Raw genomic sequence first — 17,477 nt, 5'->3', positions numbered from 1 at the left:
TTACTTGAGGAGACAAGTGCGTTTGACCCTAAAGGGGAAGTGAGTGCAGCAAAGATCTAGAGGTATGCGCTGAAGCGCAGCGCGAGAAAGTGCAGGTGCGCGCAAGGCGCGGGAACACGCGCGCGTATTAGCGCGAAGCACGGGAAAGCGCGCGTGCGTATGCGGAAATTGATAAAGACTAAGCTTAAGTGATAATATGATGCAATGTAGGAGAAGAGAGATGCAAAGTGTAGACAAATAGATTTCTGCTATACTCTGCTAAGTAGTAAGTGACTGGTAGGAAAAGTAAGTTGTGAAAAGGTCAGTGAGTAATAGTATGTACTGCTGGCGCTTATATAGTGCGCCTAAGCGCGGTCATGCGGAGCTGAAGCGCTACGGAGTAGGTATGTAAGGATATATATGGGTGAGAGTCCATGATAAAAATAAAGGTGGAACACTATGCTAATAAAGGAAATGGAAATATACGCACTAGGGAGCTTGGTGGACAGTGGATGGATGCATCTGGATGGCTGGCGCTATAGGGTGTGCAAGCGCAGGAACACATGCGCGCGTATACATCGCAAAGCGCGGGAAAGCTGCGCCCCATATAGGAATTGCTGTGGACAGTACACAGAGTGGTGCTGCGAGTTGGTGCTGTATACTCCCTTAGTGGAAACTGCCATATCACGCCATGAGAGGCATGATTCTCTACAGCGCACCAGGCACCGCTCCGCTGGGAGACTCTATAGTACAGGCGCACTGGCGCCTACAAGGGAAACTAAACTAAAGCACATTCTAAGTACATCTACCGCTTTTCCTCTAGCATCTCCACGATTTCTTTCTCCCAAGCGCCCCAATCGCGCCCCATGCAGTAAATGTGATTGCTCATTGCCATTACCTCTGCCTCCTGCACACAGCTATGCTGCCGCATGTCTATGACTACTCCCTTCCACTTCGCCACCTCAGCCTCCAGCTCAGCATTTCGGATCTGCAGTTGAGTGGCCTCGATCCAAGACTCATCCAACTGCACCACTAAGTCAAGGTGAGGGTGCTTAGGCGCCAGTGCAGGACGGGAAGCGAGAGGACGCTTCGCACATTGGACGACAATAGTCTTGCCGCCAACGGCAGCATCCTCATCGACGGTCGACTCACCGACGATTTCCATGCCTGACAAACTGACATTAGGCACGGTATCAGTAACCGAACACAGCGCCGGTCCAGCGACAGGAGGAGGTGTCTTGCCCTTTTGGGCAGGCGCAGGAACAGGCGTCTTTGCCTTAGGTGCGGCTGGCGCAGCCACCTTGGGTTTGGGCACAGCCAGCGCGCATTCCTTTGTCTTGTCGCCAACTAAAAGAAAATATTTAGTGCAAGGAGAGAAGAAGAGAAAAAGAAACAAACCAAAGAAGCAGCCCTTCTTGGCCTTGGTGCATCCCTTGCATTGCAGGTTGCCGTCGACCAGGACACAAGGGATCTCAGTAGTCGCGCACCGCGCGCTGTAGAAACAACAATACTGAGAGGAACAAAGAAATGCTCCTGACTGTATCTAAAAAGTTGTAGGTCGTGCGTTGCCTAGTCTGCGATACTTGAGATGGCAAGTGCATTCGACCCTAAAGGGGAAGCAGGTGCAGCGGAGATCTAGAGGTACGCGCTTCAGCGAAGCGCGAGAAAGCGCAGGTGCGCGCAAGGTACGAAGGCGCGGGAACGCGCGCGCGTATTAGCGCGAAGCGCGGGAAAGCGCGCGCGTGTAAGCGGAAATAAGAGAGACTAAACTTATGTGAAGATATAAGCAAGATAAAGGATGTGAGATGTGTTGTGCTAATGAATAGATTTCTACTGCGACTTTCTAAGTAGTAAGTACTAGGTAAAGTTGGGTGAAAAGTAAGGTAAATAATAGTATGTACTGCTGGCGCTTATATAGCGCGCCTAAGCGCGGTCATGCGGAGCCGAAGCGCTACCGAGTAGGTATGTAAAAATATATATGAGTGAGAAACTATGATAAAAATAAAGGTGGAACTATGCTAATAAAGGAAATGGAATATACGCACTAGGGAGCTTGGTGGACAGTGGATGGATGCATCTGGATGGCTGGCGCTATAGGGCGCGCAAGCGCGGGAACGCACGCGCGCGTATACATCGTGAAGCGCGGGAATGGTGCGCGCATGGCGCGCGTTGCGCGGGAAAGCTGCGCGTCATATAGGAATCACTGTGGATGGTACACAGAGTGATGCTGCGAGTTGGTGCTGTATACTCCCTAGTGTAAAGCGCCATATCACACTATGAGATGCACGAGTCTCTACAGCGCACGGGATGTCCAGGTGCGTAATCACTGGTGTTGTGGTAATACGACCACCGAGACGCTAGTAAGAACAAGTTAGCGAAAAAGAGGAGACAAGAGGAAGAAGAAACTTAGGGGACAGCCCATATCAGTCACTTCCGCAGAGGCTGCCTTCTCCATCATCTTCGAAGCTTCCAGCACCTTCTCCTTCTCCAAACGCACCTGATGTGCAGTTGGCGCAGGTTCCACAGCCTTCTCCTTCCAAGCCTTGATGGCTTTGTAAAGGGCCTTAGCAGCAGCCTTGCCAGCGGCAAGATACACTGCTTCCGCATCACTGAGGGACAGATGTACCTCAGCGGCGCGTGCCTGATCGAACAGCGAACTCATATCACTCTAAGAAAAGTTATATTAGTCATCAGTAAGCGGCACATCAATCATAGGAACTCACCATCATCCACTCCCAAGCGCGAAGCCAGGACTCCTGGTCTTCAAGGAGCTCTGGTTTTGGAGGAGGACTAGTCTTCACCGAGATGTGCATCGTGCTTAGCGTCACTGCCCAAGACCAACGGATCCGGTCGGCAATGGTTTCCTGCGGCTCCTTTGGAGTCGTGTCGTCAAGAGTGGTGTCATCGACAGACGCGTTGCCTTCGTCTTGAGGGCGCTCCTCAGGTTCAGGTGAGGGAGAGGGAGATGCAGTAAGCATAGCAGGGTTAAAAGGAATGGAAGACATGATGGTATAGGTGATGGAAAGGTTATCGCAAGGACACGATGGATAATTGAATTGAAGAAGAGAAGCACGACATGAGGCCAGTTCTTTTATGCCCGAAACAAACCACATTATGTCAGCACAATAGCGCTCGCAGTCCACATCTTGCTAAACTCTGGTGGACCATTCCACATACACTTTCGGCGCATTCTGCCCACGATCACGTGACTTTCCTCGTCGAAATTTTGTTGAGTCCATCTGCCCCTATATACACTGACTGGGGACAGTCAGAAGCTAAGTTCCTATGAGATGTAGAGACTGATATCTCTGTGGGCTTGCAGGGATCTAAAATCCCATTGTCTCTATCACTTCCCAATATAGTGCGACTCATATCTCGCCCAGTGCACTCAAGCGCTTCATCGGCCGCTCGCACACACCAGCGCTCCGGCCACTCCTTAGTCGCGCATCGGCGTGCGCATCCTCAGTTCCGTCGCACGTCCTCCGTCCATCCATTCCATGTCTGTTCGGTTCATCTGTGCGTATTCCAATTCTATTTTTCATTGATTCTAACATATCTCTGGCGCTTATGGCCTTATTTCATATGTTTTCCGTTATGGACCCTTTATTACATATTATCTCACATCCGCTTTGCTTCTCGGTTCGCTTTAGCGCTTGACAGCGCTTAACATTACTTGGTATATATAGACGCGTATAAATTGTATAATGACTATCTTTTCTGCCCACACATCATTGGACTATAAGTCTAAGTTGTCCTCTAAAATCTAAAGTATCTAAGTACAATATGAGCGCCGCCGCCATACATTACTAGAAACTCTGCCCATTAGTATGCTGACTCATTAAGAGTCGCTGTGCTCCACCACCCGCACACGCACCGCTTCCGCTTAGCGCGTGCCGTTATCTATAGTCGGCTGCTATCGCCCATTGACGGTTCACATCGCCTTCGCTCACTCGCGCTTCGCTCATCGTCGCGCACCTTACCAGGCTTGATCAAGTGCCCGGTTCAGTGTTTCCCTCCGTTTTATACACTTAGAGGAACCTTCTCAGTAGCAATCCCCTTGGGCTGATGTATATCTCGCTCACCGAGGACTACTTGAGTTATCTCATACCACCTATATTCACCCACTTCCCATTCCTCTTCTACATCGGATCAAAACATTGACTTACATCCTTTTGTGGCCCCATATCGAAGGATGATTGTCGATATCAGATGCAAGTTTAGATTCTAGCGTGTGTTGTAGACAGACGTTAGCGCTGCCTAATTCGGAATCCAGGCCTTGGGCCTTGGGCCTTGGACCTTTGCTATTATTATCACTTAATGTATTTACTATTTATAAATTGATACAAATATATTTTATATCTATTCTAATTTTAAATGCGGCTGGAGCAGGCTGGAGCTGGCTTGAAGACCTATGAAACAGCTCAAATGACCGGACCGAGCCATATATTATGTAAGCTTAATTTGGTACACAGCTAGCCTAATTGTAGCTCTGCTCTCGGCTAAAGCCGGCCTCAAGCCAGAGCTGCGGCAACACTATCCATGCCATACAACTAAGTCAAAGAGAAGGTTGAGGACGATCAAGTCATGCTCTTTGGGAAGAAGATCTTTGAATACAGGGAGGGCACACTGCATGATTATATTATAGCGTAATTTACAAATAGCCCATAAGACATACCTGAAGGAGATCTTCAAAATCTCTTGCAGCAAGTTTCTTCATAGAGGACACATTACTGTGGAAACACCGAATAGTACCGTGTCCAAAAGTTGGAACCATGTGATACCTGGCAATATATCAGTCAGGCTGACACTGTCAGTATACCATTACTTACTGTTTATTGAGGTCTTGAACGGAATTTCCTGCTGCTGCATGCAGAATTCACATAAGGTGAGTAAAGATTGCTTTCCAAACCCCAATTTCGAACTTGTGCAGGAGGTCCACGACAAACAGGATGAACAAGTTGAATCCAAACCTTGTGAGTTTCTCTGAGAACATGTTCTAGTATATGATCAGGACAAGTTATAAGATTAGGTAGATGTACTTACTCGAGTAGGCACCATGGATTTATCGTTCAAAAGATTGTTCACCCAAGTACCAGAAACTGGAGCCCCCTTTCGAATATGAGTGACCAAGCCCTTGCAACACTATGATGTCATGAATGGTCATTGACGTGCTGCAACTTGTCTCAGCGTCTCAAATCAGACTTCATTCCCATCTTTGGAACATCTGCCTTCTTCACCAGACAGCACGGACATGGGCATTGACCCAGAAATTTGATACTCGCAAGTAGAATTCTAGAGAATAATGTCAGGGTAAATAACAAGGTTACAAAATGATACCTACTTTTCTGGATAGTCAGCTGAATAAGTAAAAAACCGAGGGAAAACTCGACGAGTGATGCCATCTGAACATTTGATGACAATACCATGTTCATAAGCATCCATGAACTTGTCATCCAGGAGGAGTGTCCAGATAGCATGCATCAGATCCCACTTGCAGAAGGTATATGTCTGGTCTGTCGAGGGTTCCCCAAATATGCCAATATAGATTTCTTGAAAATCACTGGCGAGCTATCTCAAAATATTCAGCCCTAATGTTCAGCAGTAGCAGATGAGACGACGTACAGTTGGTATATAGGCGACATGGTGACATGCACCAGATGTTGGCTTCCCTCTAGTATATTTAGACTGATCCCCAAAAAATAAATAAAACAGCCACATTGAAGTGTCCCCGAAATTAGTTAGATGAGTCGCATCAGACCAAAACATGAGGGAGGCAACCACGCGTTCAAGACCATAGTCAGGTTCACGTGGCAACTTATTGATCTCCTTGTATGCTTCGAGCATGGCAGGGGAGCTGTGAGCTTCTGAGAAGACCTGGACAGTCTTTTCCTCTGAGATCTTCCAGTACTGAGTGAAAGGCATCATATTGAAGGTCTGCGAGATATCGTCCTCGAAAACGGCTGTGATAATGTCAATGAGTGAGCAGTGGTATACTCCAGGTATCTCCAACTCAGGAGCATCCTCCTCTGATGCCCATTTCTGCTTCTCCTTTGGTAGACGAATCCTGACTGTGGATTCGCACCAACCATATTCCTCCTGGAAAGGATTGGACTTGTCGTCCAAATATCTATCGAGCAGCTTCGACTCATGGATATGCGTGATTCCAACTGCGTCTTTCTGGCAGAAGAGAGGATCGTTGAGAAATGTACCAAGGTGATCAAAGTGCGTGGCTGAGTTCAGACCTGTCCCAGAATACTGCCATGCCATCAAAAGTCCACATGTTGGATTGGTGAATGCATTGAACAATTCATCCATCCCTACATCTGTGGACAGAAGTCCAGCAAGAATCTTTGTGCACTTTGAGCCTGGTTGACTGCAGTCAAGAGTAGGGGCATCCGTCACAGTGTTAAGAGTGGTGCCATCTGTGGGAACCAGTGTGGGATGGGTGGGATAGATACAATATAGGCCCATGTTGTCGGGCTTGGTCTTGAAAGGCACAAGGGTGGGTTCTAGGCTAGGGGTGGGGCTGGGTGACTGAGGGCGATTGACAGCACTGTTGACCTCTGTATGCAAGGCCGACACTGCAGTCTGAGGCTGCTCACCATGCTGCTGGCGACTGGTGCCTGGCATATGAGCAAGATGTGTTGCTGAACCAGGAAGGTAATCAACATAGCGGCGTGGCATTCGGATTGTGTGCCCAGAGCATTGTGAGACAACTGGACCGGGTGGCAGGACTGTAACCTGAAATTGTATCAAGATCAACGAGACATTACAATGTAATTCACTAAAAGAAAACACTCACATTATCTTCAGGGAGTGGAACATTGTCGCCGGCTATGTGTGACAGTCCAGCAACATCATTATCCTGCTGCTACAATGTTTTATGAATATTATGAGAGGCTATAAATGAAATACTCACAGGCACATCATCATCAGGCGGGTCAACCCAGCCATCATTGCAGATATGCTGGATTCCATCCTGAACAATCTCATCTGAGTCTTCAATACGACGCCTCTTCTTGCTGTGCTTATCTGACCTGCACTTTTTTGGCTTTTCATAGATAGAGTCGGTCAGCTTAACAGACATATTATGCCCACACTACGCAGCATGCGACAACAGCTGCCTTGTCGATTTGAACTGCCTCCCACAACCAAGACACGTTGGACGGCCTGACATAGTTAACAAGATACAACACAGTGAGGAAAGTGATAAGTTACCTGGTCACGACACATCTGAAGTCTTTATAGTCACCAAGACTCGGTGTCGACTGCTGCCGATTCTAATCCTTGAGCAAGATAAGCTCAAGAGTCATGGGCTGATCCACTGTTCATGCGACAGTGTGCCAAGCTCACCAAGCCAAAAGTCACACTGCGACACCAAACATTTAGAAATTGATATTGAATATTGTAAAGCATACAGTACAAATAACATAATGGGTGCACTGGAAGTGGCATCTGTTAGACGCTGTTGTATCTTTCACATGGAGATTCTCATCAATCACCATGCTGATCAGGAGGGGAAGCACCTGGTTGATGAGTGGGGTAAGAAGAGACCTACCAGGCTGGCTCACCTACAAAATGCCAGTCAACTTGAGTCGTGGAATGGAGAAGGGAGATCCAAAAACTAAAACTCACCTCTGACACTTAGACAAGGAGGGGACCAGAACCATCCAGAATAGAACCAAATGTGGGAATGACGCAAGTGGAGTGGGGGATCCGGGGATAGCAAGTGCAATGTCAAAGTGGGCATATATAGTCAATATCTCTGGTAGGTTAGGAGCACCAAAATCAGAGTTGACCTAGAACAAAATAAGTGTCAAACTACTCACTTGAGTGTGTCAATGACACTCGGCCAAGATTGAGGTACCAGGAAGGAGGTCCAGTCAAAGGTCCTGAAAATTGCTGTGTTGGTGCGAACAGCAGAGGTAAATGGTCTATGTATAAGAAATGACATTGTGCACTTGATCCTCAGATAACCTACAAAAGGCTTGTCCAAAGGTGCACAATCTACCATGCTGGCTCACCTACAAAAGGCCGGCCAACTTGGGTTGTGGAGTGAAGGAGAAAGAAAAAGTTTGAAATTGTGGTTTTGAAAGTCACGTGACTTTTGAAAGTCAGCTGGAAAATGCCAGAAATGCAAAGAGACACGACTACACGTTTCTCATAATCGTTTCTATCAAATACTAATCGTTTTTATAATCATCTACTACTATGTCAGCCCAGTCTATTCTCGTTGATGGTATCAACCAGGTCATTATCCGTGACAATGTCATTGTCATGGATATCGAGAACCTCCTGACTGGCTGGCCGACTTACGAGATTAATTTTACGCCCGAGAACCCAGGCCCATTGGTATGTAATCTCGATCTTTTCATATTACTTACTGACTTTGATTTAGAAACTTATCATCCACCTCAAAGATCCCATCAAGATGGTCCACATTGAGGATTCTAGTGATAGCGAGGCAGATTTGTTGATTCCAGGCAATCACAAAAGGAAAAAGTGAGTACCATTTGGTTCTCCTCTCACAATGAGATCGCTAACTTAATCTACAGGACCTCATGGACCAATCGTGAGAACAAGAGGACCAAAACGTGATAACTTTGGTGTTCTAGTGAGTTGTACTCATGTCAAAATTTACAGGTTCATGACCGATACCATCAAGCTCACTGAAGATCTTGCAGGCCTCAAAATCATGTCCCAGAGTTCTGGGTAAGGTTTTCTTATATTTACTTGATCACGCTGACAAATTTTGATTTACAGAAATAACACTGTCAAAGGGAGATCAGTGCGCTTAGTGGGAGCCCGCAAAAATCCTCTGCCACGAAAACGCATATTCGACAGTAGCACTCATTGGCCGCCCTGCCGTCCTCTCCATTACAGGGACGTGGAAGATAAGGATTGCATTGCCAGTTTAGATATTTTGTGAGCTGTGCCTGCTCCTGTTACCACGGACTTTACTTAGTTTAGATTTTGCTGTACCATTCTTTTTGCTCTCGCACTGCTTTCATGCTATTTTATTTTGCAGTCTGTACACAAGAATCATGTAATTGAAGAATTAATCATTGTACTTGACACGTCAACATAGATTTTGAGATATCGCATAGACGTGTTGTAGAAACAACAATACAGTGAGGCGCTGTCATATCCCATATATTCACGCTTCTCTTCCGGACTTCGGACCCTGAGATCCGGTCCGGTCCGATGTATAGATCCGCTTCCGATCCGATTTACGATAAGCTTTCTAATTCATTTCCTGTTTCATATAACGTTAAACACAGCCTATTCGGTATTTCCTCTTCCCGGTGTTTCGGTTATGCTTATTACCGGTATGATTACTGATCCGTTAACCTATGTCTCATTTCCGACTCGCGTTTGATAACCTTTGCACATGCTTCGTACATAGCCTCGGACCTTTGCTTACTGATACTTCCGTTATCCTCATAGTATATAAACTCGTGTATATGTCCTGTAGTACCTCAGTTCGAATATCATCTTAGTTTGTCCTCTTTCTGTCCTCCGGACTTGAGTTCTCCTTACTCTTGTCACTCTCCGAGACTTCGGATAGATTCCGATAGTCTATATCCTCGGCTCTACCTTCGGGTAGTCTTTACTCTGTTAGTTTCTAGTTCGGATACGTCCGGATTAGCCTTATACGCGTTTCCGATATCCGGAAGACTTCCGGATATACTACGAGACCCGTCCGGACCTTCGGACGCGTTATCGTTAGTACTTTGAAATAAGGGACAGTACTTGGGAAAGGGGCACAGCGTACGAGCTGAGGCCGAAGTCCTTCGGATCCGATCTTACGAGAGTACGACCTTAACAGTATATTCGAACTCACACCTTTCCAAGTACACTTACTCATATCATGGCTCCTACTAAAGTAAACCAAGCCGCTTTGCACGCTGTCGGACTTTCGTCCACCCGACGCGATCCGACATCCGTAGTTAACGCCTTCACCAGTTTCTCTCAGCGCCGTGTATCACGCGGTCCTGCTCAAAGTATTTCGCAACTCATGAATCGTCCGCATCCGGAAACCCCTACGCGCACTCCTGCTGGAGGTGATCCGGATGACGAAGGACCTCCGGACGATGAAGATACTCCTGGTGGAAACCCTCCGGATGACTTCGGAGGTGATCCGGATGATGAACCGGATGACAACGATGATGAATTTGACGGGTTAAACCCACAAGACCGTGTCATGCTTCGGCTTTCTCAAGCCATCGACAATCTCACACGCAACAATCGTCATCCGACCTCGTCCGAAGATTCTAAAGTCAAGATCCGTGAGCCCGATACTTTCGATGGCACTGAGCCTCGGAAGCTTCGTGCATTCTTCGTCCAATGCGAGCTCCACTTCCAAAGCAAACCCAAAGCCTTCCGTTCCGGACGGGCAAAAGTCAACTTCGCCCAATCCTACCTTAAGGGTATGGCACTCGAGTGGTTCGAACCGGATCTCCTAGCCGACGAGGACGATGATCGTCCGGATTGGATGGATGATTACTCCGCGTTCATGCTTGAACTCCAAACCAATTTCGGACCGCACGATCCGTCCGGAGATGCGGAAATGCAATTGGAGCAACTTCATATGCGTGACGGACAACGCATTAATAAATATGTTGTTGAATTTCAGCGTCTTGCTTCACAAGTCCGTGGCTGGGGTGACGGTGCCCTAAGACGCCAATTCTATAACGGACTTCCGGCTCGTATCAAAGACGAAATCAGTCGCATGGGTAAACCTTCCACCCTTTCCGAATACAAGATCCTTGCCCAGACTATCGACGCTCGATACTGGGAACGGAAGGGAGAAGTCGCCCGCGAAACTAAACCCACCACCTCCATTCCTCCTAAGCAAACCACGTCCGATCGGACGAATTCCAACTCGTCCGGACCTTCGAGGTACAAATCCGACAAACCCGCTACTTCCGCATCATCCTCCGTTTCTAAACCTCCGGACCTTACCTCCAAGTTAGGAAAGGACGGGAAGCTCACGTCCGAAGAACGTAAGAGACGGATGGATAACAAACTCTGTCTATTCTGCGGTGGACCCGGCCATTCGGCTCGGGAATGCACCAAGTCTACTTCGCGCGCTGCCAAAGGCCGCGCTGCAGTAGTAACTCCGGAAGACAAACCGGAGGCTTCGGATGAAGCAAAAAAATAGTCCGCAACCCTCCCGACTCCGCACGGGATGAGGGTTGCGTTGACTCTACCCGTGCAACGGAGCTACGTCTCAATGCTGTTTCTCTTTCCGATCCGAACTCTCTTTGTCCATACGTTTCTATTCCTACTTTTCCTGATATTTCTGATTTTCCTTCACTAATTGATTGTGGTTCCTCTCACTGTTTTATAGACTCTGATTTCGTCCGAAAAAATAAAATTCCTACATATCCGATATCTCCGCTTTCTCTCCGTTTGTTTGATGGTACTTGTAATAATATGATTTCCGAAGCTATAGATTTGCCTATCTGTTTTCCGTCCGGTGTAGTTACCTCCGATACGTTTTACGTTACTCCGTTGGATTCTTCTTGTTTTATCGTTCTTGGATATAGCTGGCTCACCCTACACAATCCGTTGATTGACTGGGTTTCGGGCAGCATCGATTTCCGAACGACTTCTCATGGAATGCCTTCGACACCTCCGACGTCGCTTCCGTCTCCGGATCCGCATCCTCCGATGGAAGATTTACCTCCTCCGACTACATCCGGAACCTCCGCTGATAAAACCATCCCCAACATTTCCTTGATCAATGCGGTTGCCTTTTGCCGGGCCTGCAAATTGGAAGGATCGGAACAGTTCAGCATCTACCTTCGTCCGACCGGTGTAGACCTCCGGTCCGCTTCCCTTTCATCCGATCCTCCGGACCTGTCCGGAATTCCTCCGGAATATCACGAATTCTCGGATGTGTTCGATAAGGGCAAAGCTAGCCAACTTCCTCCTCATCGTCCCTATGATCTCAAAATCGAGTTAGAGGAAGGAACTAGTCCGCCCCTCGGAACCATTTATTCTCTATCTGCAGTTGAGCTTGCAGCCCTCCGGAAGTTTCTTGATGAAAATATTTCCTCCGGACTCCTCCGTTCCTCATCCTCTTCTCACGGAGCTCCTGTCCTGTTTGTCAAGAAAAAGGATGGCTCCCTTCGCCTCTGTGTAGATTTCCGTGGACTTAACCAGATTACCAAGAAAGACCGATATCCGTTACCTCTCATTACCGACCTCCTAGACTCTCCGAGCCACGCTAAAGTCTATACCAAAATCGACCTCCGATCCGCTTATCATCTCGTCCGGATAGCGGACGGAGACGAATGGAAGACCGCGTTCCGAACGCGTTATGGCTCATATGAATGGTTGGTAATGCCGGAAGGTCTCACTAACGCTCCGGCTGCATTCCAACGCTTTGTCAATAGCGTGTTTGCTGATATGCTGGATGTATGCGTTATCGTATATCTGGACGACATCCTCATCTATTCCCAAGACCTTGCATCCCATAAGGAACATGTCCGAGAAGTCCTTCTCCGTCTCCGAAAACATCGACTCTATGCTAAACCCGAAAAATGCGCGTTCCATACCACATCCGTTGAATACCTTGGTTACATCCTATCTCCGGACGGCTTGACCATGTCGTCCGAGAAGATCCAGTCCATCGTTGACTGGCCGGAACCTCGGAAAGTTAAGGATATTCAATCCTTCCTCGGATTCGCAAATTTCTATCGTCGATTCATTTTCAATTACTCGGACATCGTAGTTCCGCTCACCCGTCTTACCCGCAAGGGGGTTACTTGGGATTTTTCCGATGATTGTCGGAAGTCTTTTGAAACACTCAAGAAAGCTTTCACGTCCGCTCCGGTGCTTACGCACTGGATTCCGAATGTTCCGATAGTCGTAGAAACCGACGCCTCTGACTACGCTATAGCCGGAATACTTTCCATAGTATGTCCGGACTCAGAGCTTCGTCCGGTGGCATTTTATTCTCGGACGCTTACCGCTCCGGAACTCAACTACGACACTCACGATAAGGAACTTCTAGCCATCCATGAAGCTTTTCGGACGTGGCGACATTACCTTGAAGGCTCTGCCGAGCCGATAGACGTTGTCACGGACCATAAGAACCTTGAGTATTTCTCTACCACAAAACTCCTCTCTCGCCGTCAGGCCCGCTGGTCGGAATTCCTCCATCAGTTTAACCTAGTCATCCGTTTCCGTCCCGGAAAACTCGGAGCTAAACCGGATTCCCTTACTAGACGCTGGGACGTCTATCCCAAAGAGGGGGATAAGGACTACGCTCGAGTTAACCCTCACAATTTCCGTCCGGTATTCACTTCGGAACAGTTAGCTTCGTCCCTCCGAGCCTCAACTCTAGTAACTCTGGTTCTTAGGGCAGCCGTTCTGATTGATATCGACCAGCTCCGGAAAGACATCCTGACCGCACTTCCTAATGACCCTATCGCATCCGAACATCTTCCGGAACCTTCGGATCCGAGATGGACGGTGGACGATAGTGGTTTCCTCCGCTGCGACAACCGTATATATGTTCCGGAATCTAATAATCTCCGTCTTCGCGTCCTCCAGAATACTCATGATCATCCGTTGTCCGGACACTTCGGACAGAACCGGACGCTAGATATCATCCGACGCGAGTACACTTGGCCAGGAATCCGTACCTATGTCAAAGACTACGTCAAGTCTTGTACTTCCTGCGGCCGAGCTAAGGTTCCGAGACACAAACCTTACGGATTGCTCAAGCAGTTACCCATACCGGAAAAGCCTTGGAATTCTATATCCATGGATTTCATCGAGCACCTTCCGGACTCATCCGGCTTTACAGCCATCCTCGTCGTAATCGACCGTCTATCCAAACAAGCTATATTCATCCCTACCCACGACACCATTACCTCTCCGGATCTCGCTCGTCTATTCGTCCTCCACGTGTTTTCCAAGCACGGAGTTCCATCCCATGTCACTTCGGACCGAGGAACAGAATTCGTATCGCATTTCTTCCGGTCCTTAGGAAAAGCATTAGATATGGTCCTCCACTTCACGTCCGGATATCATCCGGAAGGAGACGGACAAACCGAACGAGCGAACCAAACCCTTGAACAATACCTCCGGATATACTGCAACTATCAGCAGGATAACTGGTCGGAACTACTTCCCTTGGCAGAATTCGCTTATAACAACGCTCCGAGTGCTACTACCGGAGTATCACCCTTCTTCGCCAATAAGGGATATCATCCGAACCTATCCGTTCATCCGGAACGTGACCTCTCATCCGCCCGCGCACGAGACTATGCAGTAGACCTTGACGAACTCCATCAGTTCCTCCGAGAAGAAATGGCCCACGCACAAGAAAGATATCAAGGACCTGCGGACGCCAAACGGAAACCTGCTCCGGATATGAAAATCGGAGATCCGGTCTTCGTCAAAGCAAAATACTTCCGATCCACCCGTCCGTCCAAGAAACTCTCGGAAAAGAACTTAGGTCCGTTCGAAATCATAGCTCGTCCGGGTACGCATTCTTTCACCATCCGACTTCCGGATTCCATGCGCTCCGTACACCCAGTTTTCCATGTCTCGCAATTAGAACCAGCCACACTCAATACCATTCCTAATCGTATCCAATCGCCTCCGCCTCCGGTCGAAGTCGACGGAGAACCCGAATATGAGATATCCGAAGTTTTGGACTCAAAGTTAGACCGTCGGAGAAGACAATGTCAACTCCTATACCTCGTCCGATGGTCCGGATATGAAGGAACGGACGAGGAGACTTCATGGTTACTTGCTACGGAGCTCGGTAACGCATCCGAACTAGTTTCGGACTTCCACGCTGCATATCCGAACAAACCCGGTCCTATTCAACTTTGAAGTACATAGTGTGCATACGAAATACAAGTACATTTAGAGAAGAAGCATAAACGGACCAGAAATTCCTACATCTCCATAGACCCATCCGCCTCTCCGGATCCGCCTGCATCACTTCCGGACGCCCTTTCCATCACCTCATCTTCCTCCTCCGGACCCGGAGACGTCCGAAATCCCTTCCGAATATGTCCGAACAACATGGCTTGAAATTCCCTCTGTTGCTGAAGGAACAGCTCAATTCCGGAGCTCATCCGGTCCGCTGCAGCCCTGCTGCCTTCCGCCGCCTGAATACTTCTCCATCATCTCGCGATAATCTCGTCCGGTCCGGACCGATGGTTCTTGTGCCTCTAGGGATCGGCCCTAAGGGGGGGATACTGTCATATCCCATATATTCACGCTTCTCTTCCGGACTTCGGACCCTGAGATCCGGTCCGGTCCGATGTATAGATCCGCTTCCGATCCGATTTACGATAAGCTTTCTAATTCATTTCCTGTTTCATATAACGTTAAACACAGCCTATTCGGTATTTCCTCTTCCCGGTGTTTCGGTTATGCTTATTACCGGTATGATTACTGATCCGTTAACCTATGTCTCATTTCCGACTCGCGTTTGATAACCTTTGCACATGCTTCGTACATAGCCTCGGACCTTTGCTTACTGATACTTCCGTTATCCTCATAGTATATAAACTCGTGTATATGTCCTGTAGTACCTCAGTTCGAATATCATCTTAGTTTGTCCTCTTTCTGTCCTCCGGACTTGAGTTCTCCTTACTCTTGTCACTCTCCGAGACTTCGGATAGATTCCGATAGTCTATATCCTCGGCTCTACCTTCGGGTAGTCTTTACTCTGTTAGTTTCTAGTTCGGATACGTCCGGATTAGCCTTATACGCGTTTCCGATATCCGGAAGACTTCCGGATATACTACGAGACCCGTCCGGACCTTCGGACGCGTTATCGTTAGTACTTTGAAATAAGGGACAGTACTTGGGAAAGGGGCACAGCGTACGAGCTGAGGCCGAAGTCCTTCGGATCCGATCTTACGAGAGTACGACCTTAACAGGCGTGAACGATGCTCCTGACTGTATCTATAATTGTTGTAGGTTGTGCGTTGCCTAGTCTGCTTTACTTGAGATGGCAAGTGCGTTCGACCCTATAGGGGAAGCGAGTGCAGTGAAGATCTAGAGGTAAGCGCCGAAGCGGAGCGCAAGAAAGTGCAGGTGTGCACAAGGCATGAAGGCGCGGGAACATGTGCACGTGATGCGTGAAGCACGGGAAAGTGCGCGCAGGTATGCGGAAATGAGAGAGAATAAGCTTAAGTGATAATATGATGCAAGACCAGAGAAGAGAGATGCGAAGTGTAGACAAATAGATTTCTACTATGTTCTACTAAGTAGTAAGTGCTAGGTAAAGTGAGAGGTGAAGTAAGGTAAAGTGAAAAGTGAAGTTCAAGTTAGGTAAAAAGGTGAGGAGTAGTATGTACTGCTGGCACTTATATAGCGCGCCTAAGCACTGTAATGTGGAGCCGAAGCACTACTGAGTAGGTATGTAGAGATATATATAAGTAAGGGTCCATGATAAAAATAAGGTGGAACAATATACAAATGAGAGAAACAGAAATGTACGCACTAGAGAACTTGGTGGACAGTGGATGGATGCATCTGGATGGCTGGCGCTATAGGGCGCTCAAGCACGGGAACGCGTGCGTGCGCATATACATCGCAAAGCGCGGGAATGGTGCGTGCATGGCGCGCATTGCGCAGGAAAGCTGCGCCTCATATAGGGATAGCTGTGGGTAGCACACAGAGTGATACTACAAGTTCATGCCATGAACTTCCTAGTGAAAGGTGCCATATCGCACCATGAGAGGCATGAGTCTCTACAGTGTCGAGGTTTCCCAGCGTGTTCTTGAAACACGTCAATAGAGCCAAACAAAAGCTTGTAATTGATAATGCCACGGACGCATCTTATTTCCATCTTATCTACTACTATCATCATGCCAGCACATAGGCACTGCTCACTGTCAACCTCCAGTAGCTCGTCATCAGACAGAGATGACTTGATGAAGAGTCAGTCATGCTCCACTTCACCACCCATGACTTTGCCAATGCACAAAGAACCGAAACAGAAGAAATCCCTGCAAAAATGCGCGAGGGAATCATCAGATAGCGACAATGACACGAAGAAACCCAAAAAACGAACAAAGTAAGTTAGTTTCGCGTTATCAGGTGCATATATGCATATCTAATCCCTCCATCTTAGGAAACATAAAGACTCAGACTTGGGCAACAAACCCAAACAGTAAGTACATGCCAGCACATCTGAGTCATGTTTATCTCTCAATGTCCAATACAGGAAAGGAATGTCACTGCAAGAGCAATGCTTACATGTTGCACGTTGGATACCCCGAGGGGTAGACATGTTTTGCAAACTTACTGATGTCTTTCAGGTCGCACCTCTTGTCGAGCAGCGAGAAGCAGCTGAAAAAGCGGACCATATTGAGGACAAACAAGTTAAGAGTGACCATGAAGCAATATGGAAGAACATGTAAGTACAGCTCGCGATCACATTTCATTTTCGCTGATGACACTACTCTAGCTCCAAGGATGAAGAGGCATGAATGATGCGAACCTACAAGAAG

General features: G+C 47.8%; 2 protein-coding genes across 2 annotated transcripts; both read left to right on the top strand.

Moving 5' to 3' along the window:
- Nucleotides 1-8,190: 8,190 nt before the first annotated feature.
- F5891DRAFT_974296 (uncharacterized protein) lies at nucleotides 8,191-9,029 on the top strand (the record flags this gene model as incomplete). The annotated part of the gene is made up of 6 exons (XM_041376448.1): nucleotides 8,191-8,331; nucleotides 8,378-8,481; nucleotides 8,535-8,573; nucleotides 8,623-8,691; nucleotides 8,743-8,904; nucleotides 9,008-9,029. 6 exons carry the CDS (start codon nucleotides 8,191-8,193, stop codon nucleotides 9,027-9,029), a joined length of 537 nt encoding a protein of 178 aa, XP_041233182.1.
- Nucleotides 9,030-16,931: 7,902 nt separating this feature from the next.
- On the top strand, nucleotides 16,932-17,456 carry F5891DRAFT_1180622 (uncharacterized protein; the record flags this gene model as incomplete). Its single annotated transcript, XM_041365957.1, has 5 exons — nucleotides 16,932-17,041; nucleotides 17,099-17,137; nucleotides 17,192-17,249; nucleotides 17,286-17,383; nucleotides 17,435-17,456. The coding sequence occupies 5 exons, from the start codon at nucleotides 16,932-16,934 to the stop codon at nucleotides 17,454-17,456; spliced, it is 327 nt and encodes a 108-aa protein (XP_041233181.1).
- Nucleotides 17,457-17,477: the final 21 nt, after the last annotated feature.

Source organism: Suillus fuscotomentosus (genome assembly GCF_016647785.1).
Source record: "Suillus fuscotomentosus strain FC203 chromosome Unknown F5891scaffold_2, whole genome shotgun sequence".
Taxonomy (NCBI): domain Eukaryota; kingdom Fungi; phylum Basidiomycota; class Agaricomycetes; order Boletales; family Suillaceae; genus Suillus; species Suillus fuscotomentosus.
Note: the sequence above shows the minus strand (reverse complement) of the source record. Positions and strands in the feature narration are given on the sequence as shown.